Source organism: Temnothorax longispinosus, chromosome 2 (assembly GCF_030848805.1).
Source record: "Temnothorax longispinosus isolate EJ_2023e chromosome 2, Tlon_JGU_v1, whole genome shotgun sequence".
Classification (NCBI taxonomy): Eukaryota; Metazoa; Arthropoda; class Insecta; order Hymenoptera; family Formicidae; genus Temnothorax; species Temnothorax longispinosus.
The window spans coordinates 13,353,194-13,368,351 of record NC_092359.1 but is presented as its reverse complement, the minus strand read 5'-3'; the positions used below and the strand labels follow the sequence as shown (position 1 = coordinate 13,368,351).

The window sequence follows — 15,158 nt, the reverse complement described above, 5'->3', positions numbered from 1 at the left end:
AGATATTTTTATTTTAAATCAGCCCATTAATGACGTGGTCAATTGAGTCCCACTCCTCAGTGATTCTTTATTATGACTGGTTTTTACACTTGGATCCGGAGAAGAACCAAAGGCAAGAACCAATAATCGTATTAAAGAATCACTGAGCGTTCACTCGACGGACGACGGTTGTGTCCTCGTTCAATGAATGGATTACGTCACGCGTTGTTGTAGGGTTGGGTGTAGTCTGTGTAGTTCGTTACAGTCCGGAGTCCGGAGTAGTCATGTCAAGGGTGTTGTCCGTGTGTGATTGACTCGGAAGAAATGCCTAAAGGAAAGATGTGGCTCCAATATTACGCATTATTACTGTCCCTGTGCTGTTTTGCGCTACGTCAAACTCACGGTAGTTCACTTTTCCTTTCGACGAACGTCGCGAAGACGCGATTAATAAAAACGCCTCATAGAACGTAGTCCTTAATTCGCAATGCGTGTCAAATTATGAATAGTTATTCCTAAAATAATCATATTTTGTATCAAATTAACGTATTAATTCAATCTCAGCGGTCTGACAATGATAACATATCCTATTCGATTTTTACTTCACCACTGATATATTTGCACTGTGGAGAACACGAAATGTTGGAATGTAGAGTGCTAGAGTGCTATTTCGCATATTAACAACTTATAACGAATGCTGTATTGATTAATTATTTATCGACAGGTCAGCATTTCAACAACACAGTCACGTGGTGTACAGTCTCCGACGGCGAGCAGAACAAATGTCAAGCCTTCGCTAGGGCGGTCGACCGCGAGATAGGTGCCTTTGGTTACAATTATTTTTCGGTGCGATGCAAACAGGCTTTCAACAAGGAGGAATGTATGGCCATGCTGGACCACGAGAAAGCACAGATAACTACGTTGGACGCTGGAGAGGTCTTCATAGCTGGACGATACCATAGTCTTGTACCAATAATGCAGGAAATATATGAAAGTGGCGTAAATTATCAATACGCCGTTGCGGTGATTAAGAGGGGCTCTCTGCCGGATGTTAATAGTTTGTATGATCTCAGAGGCAAGAAGGGCTGCTTCGCTGGCGTCGGGACACTAGCTGGTTGGGTTATTCCTATTAACAGTGTGAGTAAAATTCATAGATTACAATATGAACATAATGTAAACCTAATATAATTGTAATTTTTAACACATTTGTATGTATATAAAATTACAACAAAACATTTTTATTCAGCTTATGAGATATGGAGGAATGGAAGTTATCGACTGTAACAATCATGTAAAGTCAACAATTAAATTCTTTGGACCTAGTTGTGCAGTAAACTCGTTAATTGATAAATACAATCCCCTTGGTGAGTTCAATGTAAGAATATATAGATTTATAGATTACATTTCTATCCCACAGTCGTTATAACCTAGGAAATCAATTGCAGGTGATAATTCTGACCAGTTGTGCAGCCTATGCATCGGAAAGATACCCGGTGGCAAATGTACGAATCAAGATCCTTACTCAGGATACGAAGGAGCTTTCCGCTGCTTGGTTGAAGCAGGTGAAATTGCCTTTCTGGTGCATACGACTGTGCAGGAAATGACTTCGACGACATTCGATTTTAGTACGTAGCCTTACAATTTAAATTTTCAGAGAAAAGGAATCGGCAAAATACTCATTTATGATTTTCGCTATTAGGTTCTGTGAAAAAGGAGCAATTTGAACTACTGTGCAAGGACGGTACTCGCAGACCCGTGGACGATTACAGGACCTGTAATTGGGGCACCGTGCCATCTCGTGCAATAGTCACGTCTTCGGCGACTAACTTCGAGATTCGTCGAAAGTATCAAAGATTTTTAGAGAAAGCCGTTCGAATACTGCATAAAAACAGAAATGACAGAAATGACACAACGGGCTTCAGTCGTTTCGACAACAATCAAGGGAGTTTTGACAACGATCAAGAGGGTTTCGATAATAATCAAAGAGGTTTTGACAACAATCAAAGGGATTTCGAGAATCGTCCGGGTTACAACAACAGATTTAGCGAGAGTGACTTTAACAGAGGCGGATTTAGGAATCCGAACGAATATAGCACAGACAATTGGGATCGTAACGGATTCGATCGAAGCTTCGGCGGTGGTGGCGGAAGAGGAGGAGCAGAAGGAGGATTTAATTCGTGGGATAGGCCTGGAATTAACGATACATTCGATTATTATAATAGAGAAAGAGTCCACACTGAACCTACGAATGTACGACCGATAGAAATGTTCGATTTATACGAATCGGCGCCTAGATACGGAATGCAACATAATTTAATATTCTCTGTAAGTTTTGATATTCTTGCATTTGGTTTATTTGCTAATTGAGTTAGCGTTTATCTGTAATGCATTTCATTTTTCCAGGACTCCTCTCGCGATTTCGTACAACTGTCCGAAAAAGATCAAACGTACACCGGGTATTTAGGAAGATCTTTAGACCATATATTAGGGGTGCGTCATTGTCCCGTAAATCGAATGACATTATGCGTTACATCCGATCCAGAAATGGAAAAATGCGTAAAGATGAAGGTACAGTTCAGTCTACATACTTAACAAAATGCTATGTTATTTCAAAAATTATTTAAACATTAATTTTGATATATGCTGTCTGTTGTAGATTGCCTTAAAAGCCCAGCTCTTAAAACCAGAATTACTTTGTCACAGAGGTCACAGCCAAATAAATTGTATGCAGTTGATACAAAGCGGGTATGTACTAAATATGTTATGTTTAAACATACGTATATCTGAAAATAGAATTATGGACGTATAATTTTATCTCCTTTATGGCAGGATTGCCGATGTAACTGTACTAGATGCCAGTGACGTCTACACCGCTGGACTGCGGTTTGAACTCATTCCATTTATATCCGAGGTGTACAATTTGGGTACACCAGACTATTACGTTGTCGCCGTCGCGAAGGAGGAGGATGACAACACAGACCTGACGTATCTCAAAAACAAATACACTTGTCACACTGGAATCAATATGGCCGCGGGATGGGTTTACCCGCTGGCGTATCTCATCTCCAACAAGTGGATCAGGGGATATGGTTGTGATTCTGTGCGCGCCGCCGCCGAATACTTCAGCAAATCTTGCGTGCCGGGTGCACTCAGCACTGAATACAATACAGGTAGTTGAAAAAGAAGTCTAACTAAAATTTCCAAATTGATAATTTTTCTAAGTTGGCAATTCGAAAATTAACCCCTTGATTGTTAATAACGGAAATATTCGCAAAAAGAACTGGCCAGGACTGTTTATGACGGAAAAATCCCCGCACAGTCAAGAAAAGATACTTTTAACGAAGTAATTAAAACAAGGTCCTATATCTTTATGTATTGGAATCGCTGAATTCAAATCTGAAATCAAAATTGCGAAATTCAACATGACGGACGATCTAATATGGCAGACCGAAAATGTAAAAAATTGTTCGATTTGCATAAAAATTTATATTTAAAAGTTTTTGAAGCCGCTGATTTCAAATTCAAAATATAAATTCAAGAATTCAAAATTCAATATGATGAGCAAAAAATTCAAAATGTGGTTTAAATGCTTAAAAAGTTTTGAAGGGTTTTTGAAGCCCTTGATCCCGTTTTTTAAATTGAAATTTGTCAATTTTAAATGACGGATTTAATATGATGGCCAAAAAATATCGCTCAATTTGCACATCAAAATTAATTTCTAAGAATTTTTATAAATTTTTCCGCTATTTTAAATTTTGAAATTTTGACCCCCAGAAAACACCTTTTTTATAATTTTATTAACTTTTTTGTGAAAAGCATTTTTGGCACACAAGCATTTTTTTCGCCTAACAGCCAAGGGCTTAGTAGAGCAAAGTAAAATAAAACTGATAAAGACAGCAAACTCTTTCATAAAATAATTGCTTCTGCGGAACTTTTCTTGTTTATTATTTGATTAATTATTTATAGGCGTGCCTTATGATAACATGTGCGACCTGTGTCACGGGGTGAGCTACCGGTATTGCCGAAGAGACGCTTCCGAGGATTACTTCGGATACACAGGTGCCTTTAGATGTCTGGTGGAAGGTGGCGGCGACGTGTCTTTCGTGAAACATACGACGGTTGCAGAGAATACCGATGGCAAGCGCAAGGAGTTCTGGGCGCGCAACACTTTCACAAAAGATTTCGAGTTACTCTGCCCAGATGGTACGCGCCGTCCGACTTCGGATTACATAAATTGCAATCTGGGCAAAGTCGCCGCCAATGCCATAGTCACGCGCGGCGGGTATTATGGCTACAATGAGACGCAAATCAACGCATACATCAATCTATTTATATACGCACAACAGTTTTATGGCCGAAAGGAGCAGGACGAGTTCAGCTTCAGCATGTATTACAGTCCACCGCCTTACAGCGATCTCATCTTTCAAGATGCCACTCAGCAGCTGGTGGTGATCCCGCCGAACAAGCGGGAGTACAGCGCGTATCTCGGGCAAGATTTTATGAGAGCCAGGAGAATCGTAGATTGTAATGCAGGTGCGTCAGCGATAAGTTACTCATTGTTCGCTACGATAGTTATGATCGCGTTTACTTTTGCATTTGGTAGATAAGTATTGCGAGTTGCATGCATTACAAGAATATTCGAATAAAAATTCGTGTCGAGATTACGAATGAAGATTGGAGATCTGACAAACGAATCTGATATAGCACATTTTATCAATTGGCAATATATACAGGGTGTAAAACAAATGTGGCCGCTACTTCAGAAGTGTATTCTACTCGTCAAAATAAGCAAAAAAGTTTATATGTCTAAAAATGTCTAAAAATTGTTTTCACGTTACAATCATGTTTAAAGAGACGCCAAGGATGTTTTACCAATGGTTCCCTTGTGTCCTCGTGTTTTTGAGAACATCTAAAACAAATTGTCTACTTTTTGTTGACGATATTAATGATCTTCGTCAGCACATTGAAAACAGGTTCAATGAAATACGCAACACACCGAATGTTTGTGAAAGGGTGAGAAGGTCGCTAAGAAGAAGGGCGGAGCTGACATATTTTTGTTGGGAACGGTTACTTTAAACATTTGCTTTAAGATTTATTGTATTTCACTTTTATTTTCCATTGTATTGTTAGAAATAAAATAATAATTGTAACTGTCTTAAGTTTCAGCTCAAACTGACTGTAACATGAAAACGATGCATTTTTAGACATACGTTTATATGCCCAAACTTTTTTGCTCATTTTGATGAGTAGAATACATGCCTGAAATAGCGGCTCACATTTATGTTACATCCTGTATATATTATATTTAACAATAGTAGATATTAAATAATATTAAATTTAGCAATAGTATATTTTATCGCTGCTACGTATCACTAATATTATCAAAGATACATTCTCAATATCAGTCAAATTGTTTTATACATATTTTACACGTATACTTTTACAAAAGTACAAATGACTGAGAAATAGAGTTGAATATATAAATTTAAGCGCGATTGCTGCCTTTGCGTCCGTCCAACGGAGCTATATCTTTAAGTGTATCCGTCCAAATGCAAGAAACTTATCGATCTGGTAATTTAAGGATTATTGTATTTAATAATTTGATATGTATGTATATTTTATACCGTCCACTAATGTTTTTATAATAATAAATCTTTATAAGGTTTTCCATGTATTTTTATATTACGATTATTCTATACGTTTCTATTTAATAAAATAGTATATCCAGTATATTTAACAAAAAGATCAACGGCGGATGCGAAATAAAATGAAACTTGTTTGTGTAGATCGAAATTTCATAAAAAGTATTAAAATTTGTTTTTCGAATGGCGAAACCACCGGAAGTAGAATGACACGCGATAACAAGAAATATCGAAATTACAATTGAATAACGAACGGAAAAAAGAAACCATTGCTTTGGCTATCAAAAATTCAACACGTAAATCATCTTAAGTTTGGATCAAAATTTCTAAAGTCACTGATTCTCATTCCGCCTCTAATAATTCGAATGACGTAATTTTAACAAAAGTCTCAACGCTGCTTGCATATTAAGATACCCCTATTAATCGGAAAACAGATTGTTCCTGCAGAAGATAGTCCACGATAGAGCGATATGAATAGTGACTCTCAGTCAATGAATGCTTCTAAATATGAAAAACTGGTAAAAGAACCTAACACGCAAATCAATAGGTGTAACAATCTCGACAATCAGGTAATATTCTCGTGAAGGATCGAAATATATAGTAGTGTAACGTTAAAATGTACATTCAGGTAACCAATACTCGTCAAATATTCGACAATCTAAATCAATCTATTCAACGAAAACAGAAACCGGATTCTAGTTTAACATCCCATACATCACCTTCATCTACAAATAATATCAATGCCATAACAAGTGAGATGTTGCAAATAATTTTAATCTCTATCTAAATCAAGACATGCATGGAGTAAATAATATCATAGCTGTCTCGATTCATTTATAGCTTATCACTAACTTTTGTTCTATGGATTTTTTTTCAATTCCTAGCTGTACAAATTCCAAATTTTCAGGTAAATGCAAAACCCATAAATTAGTGGACAGCAAACAAGTTTCGAGACAATTTCATCAATTCGACAAGAAGACATTTCTTCTTGATACTTATGCTCGTATCGTTGCTAACAATAACAGGCGTTGCCCTAAGAGATTACGTGAACTCGCTAAACCAAAGAGACAAGCACATAGCGATCAGAATGACTACGCTGCGAATTTCGATTTAAACTACGGCCATGTGACTAAAACTTACCGTGCGGAAGACAAACGCAACTTAAAAGAGTAAAAAAAGAAATAGTTTATAATAGCTCATTGTGACAGAATATTTTAAACAATTTCTCATGCAACAATTTAGCGTGATTACTGCAGTTTCAAACAATTTAACATAAATTCAAGCAATATCCAAAACGATATCTAAAAAAATATCCTAAAAATTAGAAAATTTTTTAGATCATTTTTCAGCATCTGCATTTTTCTAGGATATAAAATAAAAATCTTTCTCCTCTTATAAAAAGAATTTATGAAAGAAGCTAATGCAATAAAATAGCTGGATTTTATGTCACTTTCCTGTAGTAAGATTTAATATAACTTTCCTGTAAGACTCCATTATATAATTCTTCATGATGAGGAAAACAATCAATATTCGACGCAATCGCATTATCAGTTGTGTATCACTTGAAAAATGTGTCAAACAAATAAAAAACGATGATGTTACCAACCGTGAACTGTCGGAGATAATTTTTACAAATCGCGATGAATTTATCGGCGTCTCATCGAATAATCGCATAACTCTCGTGTCGTCTTGGTTCAAAATTCCATGCGCGATTACAAAACCGTGCGTGACCTCACGTACGGCTGACTGTTTGTGGGAAATACTCCCGTACGATAGACTCAAGTTTCCCAGAAAGACAATTGCGATTTGCGCGCGCGTCTTCCTCCTCGCGGTTGATGGATATATAAAAGGCCTCGCATTGCCCTTGAGATGTTTTTAGTGCTCGCTGGTGCGGCACTTAACGTGCCTAACCGGTTTCACGTGCGTGAGTTTCCTGCTCGCATTAAACTTGGCAGTCTAAACTGTTTTCCTCCGTAAAAACATCATGAAACGCTTCTTTGCTATACTCTTAAGCATCGTTGTTACGCTCGCCGATGACAATCTCGCCGGCGAACAACATGAGGTCGCTGCCCCAATTGGAAGAATTCGTGGTTCCACTATGACCACCAGACTTGGCAGGAAAATATATTCCTTTCGCGGTGTAAGATACGCCGAACCGCCGACCGGACAGCAACGTTTCCAAGTAAGCAGAGATGTGCATTATCTGAAATGGAAATACAAAATGTAAAATGCCTATTTTGTATTTTGCATTTAAAAAATATATTTTTTAAAACTATTTTACATTTCCATTTAAATGGTTTTCAGTATCCATTTTCTATTTTAAATGCATTTTTCTTGCAAACTAAAAATTAATCGTGATATCAATAATAACACTGTTTAATAAAAAAAAATGCACAAATACAAGATTAATTATTTCCCATAGTTTTTTAAACGCTGAACACGATCCTGTTTACTAAATCGCTCTATCACGTCACAATTTTGAGCAATTTGCAGTTAAAATTGCAAAAAAGTACTTGCTTTAATATATTTTGTTGAATATTATTATTGTAACTGCGATACGTGACGTGTTGGAAAAGTTCCATTGCAATCAAAATTAATTAGTATATAGTTAGGACTTTCAATCCTTAAAAGGAATTTGTTGTGTCGATTATTATGATTAAAAAGACATTGGATGATAAACATAGAGTATTGCGTCAAAGTTGCAATTATTAATATTTTATGAAATATTTTATAATTATGTTATTCAAATTGAATTTTTCAGGTTGCTGAATACTAATCTGATGTCAAAGTTGATAAATTCAAAATGGGAGAATCAATATAGCTGATATCAAAATTAAAAATGGTCAAATTTTTACTTTTGACATTCACCATAATTGATGGCTTCGTAAAACCCTTAAGTTTGAATAACATAATTAAAAAATATTTCATAGATAATTAATGGTTATATAAGACGCAACTTGTTCTGAAAGCATCCACTTATTCTAAACAGCATTGCAATTAAAATGTTATTTCAAAAGAATAATTGAATGTCTGTAAACAAAATGTAGGTAAACATTTTTTGTAATCCCATATATGCCCCATGTGTGAATGTTTCCATACAGCACAAGAACCTTTCAGAAATATCTAAGAAATGTTTCATTCGATAGGTTGAAACATCTCATAAATATTTCAAAATGTTTCTGCAACAGCTCTGAGACATCTCTGGAATAGCAAAATGTCCGCGATTCTTGCACTTGAAATCTTTCTGAAACCGTGCTGAAAGGTTACCAAAATATATTTGAAACCTTTCAGAGATATTTAAAAAATGTTTAGTTGAGGCTCCGATTGCCTCATCTATTTCCTTTAAAAAATGTTTCATCTGATGGAGTTGAAACATGTCATAAATATTTCAAAATGTTTCTGCAACATCTCTGAGACAGCTCTGGAATAGCAAAATGTCCGCGATTCTCGCACTTGAAACCTTTCTGAGAAAGTGTGTTGAAAGGTTTCCGAAATATATTGCCGTATTTTTTTTATTCGGGCGGTCACCCATCCAAGTAGTAACCGCACTCAAAGTTGCTTGACTTCCATGATCGAACGGGCTAGTGACGATCCTCTGATTCTGATGCTTAATTCGATCCTTTTAGCCTATGTTCATATCGTATATAACCATCTTTATATAGTGTTCAAAAATTTGAAATTATTTATTAACTGGCAAATATTAAAAACAACGCAACAACAATTGATATATTATAAATATTAATATAAAAGATTCGTATATATCATTACATAATATAATATTAATCATTTATATCTGAGAAAAGCAAAAAGCCCTACATATGATGGGTATGGTTTTTAGAGCTGCAATTAAAAATTTCTAAATTCGTCTATATTTACTTCTCCTAGATGTGTATAAAGTTTCATCGAAAACTCAACTGAAAGGTTTGCAAAATCATATTTTATGAAATGTTTCCGAAATAACTTAATTAAAAATTTTCATTACGTGAGAAAGGTTTCAGAAACAGCTCAACTAAAAGGTTTACAAAATCATTTCATATGAAACGATTCAGAAATTACTTAATTGAAAGTTTTCAAATTTATTGCGTGAGAAAGGTTTTAGAAACAGCTCAACTGAAAGATTTATAAAATTATTTCATGTGAAACGATTCAGAGATAACTCAACTAAGAGTCGGTTGTTCCAACCTGTTGGTAAGCTAACTAATAGTTAAATCATATGTCTATCTTTGTCTAATGTAAAGGATAAACAAAGACATATGTATGATTTAACTATTAGGTAGTTTACTAAGAGGTTGGAACAACCGGTCCTAAAAATTTTGAAAAATTATCTACATGTGAAAGGTTTCAAAAACATTTCTATTGCAACATTTTATATGACATATTGCAGAATTCTTTCAGAGATGTTGCACATGAAATGTGAAAGGTTGAAATGTTTTTGAAACCTTTCTGGAAGTTTTCTGCAAGAATCTGTGCTGTATATTTATGTAATTCAATTGTTGTAATTTAAATTTATATTAAAAGAAATAAGAATTTAACTCGGAATTTAAGTTTAAGAAATAATAGTAAGAAATATAAATAATAAACAATAATATTAATAATAAATGAAATATGACCGTTGATATACTTTACTATACGGCAATACGTAATGAAATCGCGGAGATACTGCTGGAATTTATGGCAAGAAGGTGCGAACGTTTTCTAAATGAAGAAAATTCTTATATTTAACATTGGTTGTATTCAACGTAAAATAATTTGTAATTTAGAAACGGGCTGTGCATTTGATACTATTTCACTGTCGAGACTTCATCATCGAGAAAAAACGAGATTAAGCGCCTCTTATTTTTGCGCATTGTGATAGCTCGTAACAACGTTGTGAGAGTCTTGGTCTAGGAAACCGTGGAAATTTTTTGAAAATACGCAACGCCGAGACGGATGCGGGGCGAGTGCACCAAGTGAACTTGACAGATGCTCATCTCCGCTTTTTATCGCGAAAACGGGCACTACGTAGGGGCTTGTTTATATATACACAAGTTTATCAATGTAATGCGCAACGAGTTTGCACATATAACCCATTTGAGATCGTCGCCCACATAATTCTTTTTTTCCTCCCCACCTCCGACGAATGGCGAAACGCAAGATGCAGCGGGCGACGCAACAGTCAAAATAAATACCTGCTGTTAAAAAGAAATAGTGATGCGCTTTCTGCTGATTAAAACTTTAATACAAATATTAATTTAAGGAATTTACGAGAAAAGTGAGAGAGTGTATAATGTGAATACAAATTAAAGAAAGATATTTATTAAAAATCTGCAGACCATGTTTATTCGATCGAACCGTTTATTACCGAATGGGGAAAATCGCAGAAATAATGAGCGGTAAAAATTGTCGAAGCACCCGTTGCATAATTTGGAAATCTGTCCGACATCGACATCGTCATTTCGCGAAAGATTAACTACCGTTCGCGCACGTTGTAAGCAATAAATTGTCAATTTGATTTAACACGGACCGGTCTTGTGCCACACCATGCCACCCCTCTTAAATGATTTAATCAACACATAAATGTTTTAATATTAAATTAGTGAGATGTTGAGTTAAAACAAAAATTCTATTTTAAAACTCACAATTATTGTAGTTGCAAATCAAAAATATGGAAAAAAGAACAATTGTGTAAATATATAATTTATTTAATTTAATGACATAGAAAGAGACTTATTTGCTGATATTTTAATACAATATTATCTGATACACGCTAATAATACAATTAATTACAGAGAAAAATGCCATTTACGATGCGGACTGGATAAAGAATAAAATATAAAAATTTATAAATATAAATAAATATAAAAACATAAACCTTTAAAACAACCATTTTTATTTTTAAAAACCATTTAAAAAAATGCCTATTTTCCATTTCCTATTTTAAATGGTTGCCTAAAAAGTACTTTGTATTTTGCATTTTTAAATGGAAAGGTTTCAACTATTTCGCATTTTCTATTTTAAATAGGTTTGCAATGGGCACCCATTTTACATTTACATATCTCTACAAGTAAGGCATCGGATATCACGATTAGATAAATAATAAAAACATTAAAAACGTTATTGTTTTAATTGTGTAAAATAAAAGAGTAATTTGCATTTGCATCCGCATTACAGGCGTAGCAAATAAAATGATACGAATCTTGCGCAATTTTTCAAGAACGCAAAATGCAGCAAGATACTTTGTATAGTTTGTGGCATGCAGTATTGCATGAATATTATTTCATATAAACGAACCGATATAATAGAACATTTTTAGCAAAAATAAGGCAAAGGTTTTGAATCAAATCTGGCCAAATATTATTATTATTTTTTAATTATATTTCTTCTAGGTCGCAATTCCAGCGGCAGATTGGAACGATGTTTTCGACGCGACCAAAGAAGGACCCGCCTGTCCAGCGATACACGAACAGAATATAATGGAGGATTGTCTCCGTGTGAATATCTACACAACAAAAGTGAGTCTGATAATATACATTCTCAATATACATTCGCACTAAAAAAAAGTATGAAGTCACTAATTGAACAATGATCTTGATCGCAGCTATTATACCATCGGAGAACGATCCCGTGAAAAGACCCGTATTGGTATTCTTCCATCCTGGCGGTTTTTACCTATACTCGGGTAAAAGCTCTAATTTTGGACCTCAGTATCTACTAGACAAAGACATCGTTCTCGTCACCGTCAATTTTCGTCTCGGGACGCTAGGTAAAGTCCCCCGTGTTTTATTACTTTTCAGATACTTAATTCGAATATAAGCGATAAAATTCTGCTTAAGGTAGAATTTAAAGTTTGAAGGAAAACATAAAATTATTATATCGGGATTTTATTGGCTTGTGGTTCAAAGATAACACAACTTTCTTTCTTTAAAAACCTATTTGTGCTTATCTGTATCAGGATTTTTGAGCACCGGTGATTCGAAGGCACCGGGTAATTTGGGTCTGAAGGATCAAGTCGTCGCGCTTCGATGGATCCAGAGGAACATAGCCGCCTTCGGCGGTGACCCCGACAGCGTCACTATATCCGGCTGCAGCGTAGGTGGATTGAGCGTGATGTTGCACATGGTCTCGCCGATGTCCAAGGGATTGTTCCATCGGGCGATCATGATGAGCGGCTCGATATCGATGAAAGAACCGTATGGACCGTACCCGACTGAACAGCTGCACTTGGCAAAGAAGCAAGCCGAATTACTAGACTGTCCCACCGACACCACTGGCTCTATGCTAATCTGTTTAAACTCCAAACCAGTGGAGAACTTCACAGACACCATGCCCAAGTTTTTTGTAAGGAAGATTACATATATAGGACAAGATTAATAAATAGGATTAGTAAATAAGATTAAGTAATTTTCCTACCAAACGATAGAAAATTAGAGAAACAAATATATAATGCCGTAAAAAATCAAGAACTAAAAAACGTAGAGATTTGTTTTATTAGATATAAAAAAAAGAAAGCCTAAGAAAAAAAGTAATCTTTAGCATACTACAATATTCTAGGAGTGGTACGGTTATCCAATGTTAATTTGGACACCTGTAGTAGAACCTGATGAAGTTCACGGCATAGAAAGATTCTTGCCCGAACAGCCCGCTGAACTTTTTAAGAAGGGAAAATTCCACAAGGTTCCGCTGATCGCAGGAGTTACTAAAGACGAGTTTGGTGGTGTGGTCACCTGTAAGAATCTTGTATTTGTATTTTCTTGTCATTGCCATTCAATTCTCAAGTTATAAATAGTGGCTGAAATCACAGAAATTAATAAATATGTAGTAATAATAATATATTCCGTCGGTTATTTTTAGTTGTCACCAAGCAACACGAACTCGGGAATGATTCATACGTGGACGATTTGAACAATGACTGGTACAGACTTGCACCGATTAATTTCTTGTACGAGCGAGATACACCTCGGTCTAGACATATAAGTACCGAACTGCGCCGATTTTACTTTGACGACAAACCGATTGGTCCAGACACTTATGATGGTCTGGCACATGTACGTAAATTGTTAAGAAAATAAAATATGTTATGAAATAATAGCATGTTTGGGACAATATTAACTATTGTTAATATAGCAATATGAATAAAATTAATATAGTGATATAAATAAAATTAATCGCAATTAATTCATTATATAATTATGTTTTGTATTTCAGATCAACACCGATGCAATAGTTACATATCCAATGCATAGTTCTGTAAAATTAATCGCCGAAAACACCGACCAACCCATCTACTTTTATGTGTCTTCTTATCAAGGACGATACAGTTTTGTCATGTGGAACGAAACCACACCATACGGTATTATTTTGATTCTTGTATTTTACTTTTTTATTCAAATTGCTTGATTCAAATTGTTCAGATTGCTTTATAGCACATCACGATTTGATCTTTACAACTTCTGCATAAATTATGTGTAACTAAATTTGTTATTTATTTTATTATTCAAGGCGTGGTGCATCATGACGATTTGCAATATTTGTTCTTTATGAAATTCAAATTTCCATTCTTCGAAAACGATGACCCGGAAATTCCTACAGTAGAACTTATGACAAGCATGTGGTCGAATTTCGTTCAAACTGGACAGCCAATATCTCCAGCTTTGGCTAAGAATGTTACATGGGAACCTTACTTACCAGAAAAAGACAACTATCTAGAAATCTCTGAGGAACCAAGAATGAAGACAGGACTTTATCCCGATAGAATGCAAAAATGGGACAGTTTGTTTCCTTTGAATTCGAAATAGAAATCGATATCTACAGCCAATTTCGTAATGTGCAATACATATACCTACTGACCTAGCTGATTAAGTCATTAAGTAAAAGTACATACATCAATCCTATTACTCAACAAATGCAAATACAGTTATATCATTATTTTATATTAAAAAAATTTCTTTTTTAATAAAAGTTATTCCTGCAAAATTATATTCGCAAAATTATTTTTCAGTATAAAAAGTATTTATTAATAAAGTGTCGATACTTCATTATGAGCCAAGTTGTACTGGCAAGTTAAGTGAAATTATTATTAAAATATATCTTAAGTACAAAAGATCGTCACATATATAACAAATGATGAAAATTATATAAAAAATTACAAAAAAATTGCATTTAAATCTTCGGGTCTGATGATTGCAATCTTACCAGAGGCTCGCTTAATTCCCACAATTTCTTGCTTTTAGCAGGATCCTTTCACAGCATTCGATAACCCACGTTCCTAAAATATATTTAGAGTGTTTTAAGAAGAATTAAAGAAAGAGCATTTAACGTTAAATTAAAAGAATCAAAAGTTATATTACTAAAATTCTTGAAATATTGAAGTTTTTTGGGGAAAAGATCAAGCTTCAGAAGATCAACAATAATTCTTACGGCACAATCCATAAAATATTTTCCCGAAACTCCGTTAAATTCGTCAGAAACTGCGAGATGAATAGTCGTCTGTGCGCCTTGCTCGGGTGTTTTGAAGAAAGCCTTAACTATTAATTTCAAACCCCAAGATAACGGAGCGGGTAC

General features: G+C 34.9%; 2 protein-coding genes and 1 pseudogene across 2 annotated transcripts; all 3 read left to right on the top strand.

Annotated features, from left to right (window-relative positions):
• The first annotated feature begins 5 nt into the window (after positions 1-5).
• On the top strand, positions 6-5,641 carry Tsf2 (transferrin 2). The gene is made up of 9 exons (XM_071771329.1): positions 6-382; positions 701-1,113; positions 1,223-1,340; positions 1,422-1,601; positions 1,676-2,301; positions 2,380-2,544; positions 2,633-2,721; positions 2,806-3,146; positions 3,943-5,641. Exons 1-9 carry the CDS (start codon positions 304-306, stop codon positions 4,581-4,583), a joined length of 2,652 nt encoding a protein of 883 aa, XP_071627430.1. The 5' UTR covers positions 6-303; the 3' UTR covers positions 4,584-5,641.
• Positions 5,642-5,774: 133 nt separating this feature from the next.
• LOC139825221 (uncharacterized) lies at positions 5,775-6,803 on the top strand (annotated as a pseudogene).
• A 681-nt stretch (positions 6,804-7,484) lies between these two features.
• Positions 7,485-14,573, top strand: LOC139808876 (esterase E4-like). The gene is made up of 8 exons (XM_071771363.1): positions 7,485-7,800; positions 11,984-12,113; positions 12,196-12,360; positions 12,550-12,935; positions 13,149-13,323; positions 13,449-13,642; positions 13,803-13,947; positions 14,097-14,573. The coding sequence occupies exons 1-8, from the start codon at positions 7,603-7,605 to the stop codon at positions 14,390-14,392; spliced, it is 1,689 nt and encodes a 562-aa protein (XP_071627464.1). The 5' UTR covers positions 7,485-7,602; the 3' UTR covers positions 14,393-14,573.
• The last annotated feature ends 585 nt before the right edge of the window (positions 14,574-15,158 follow it).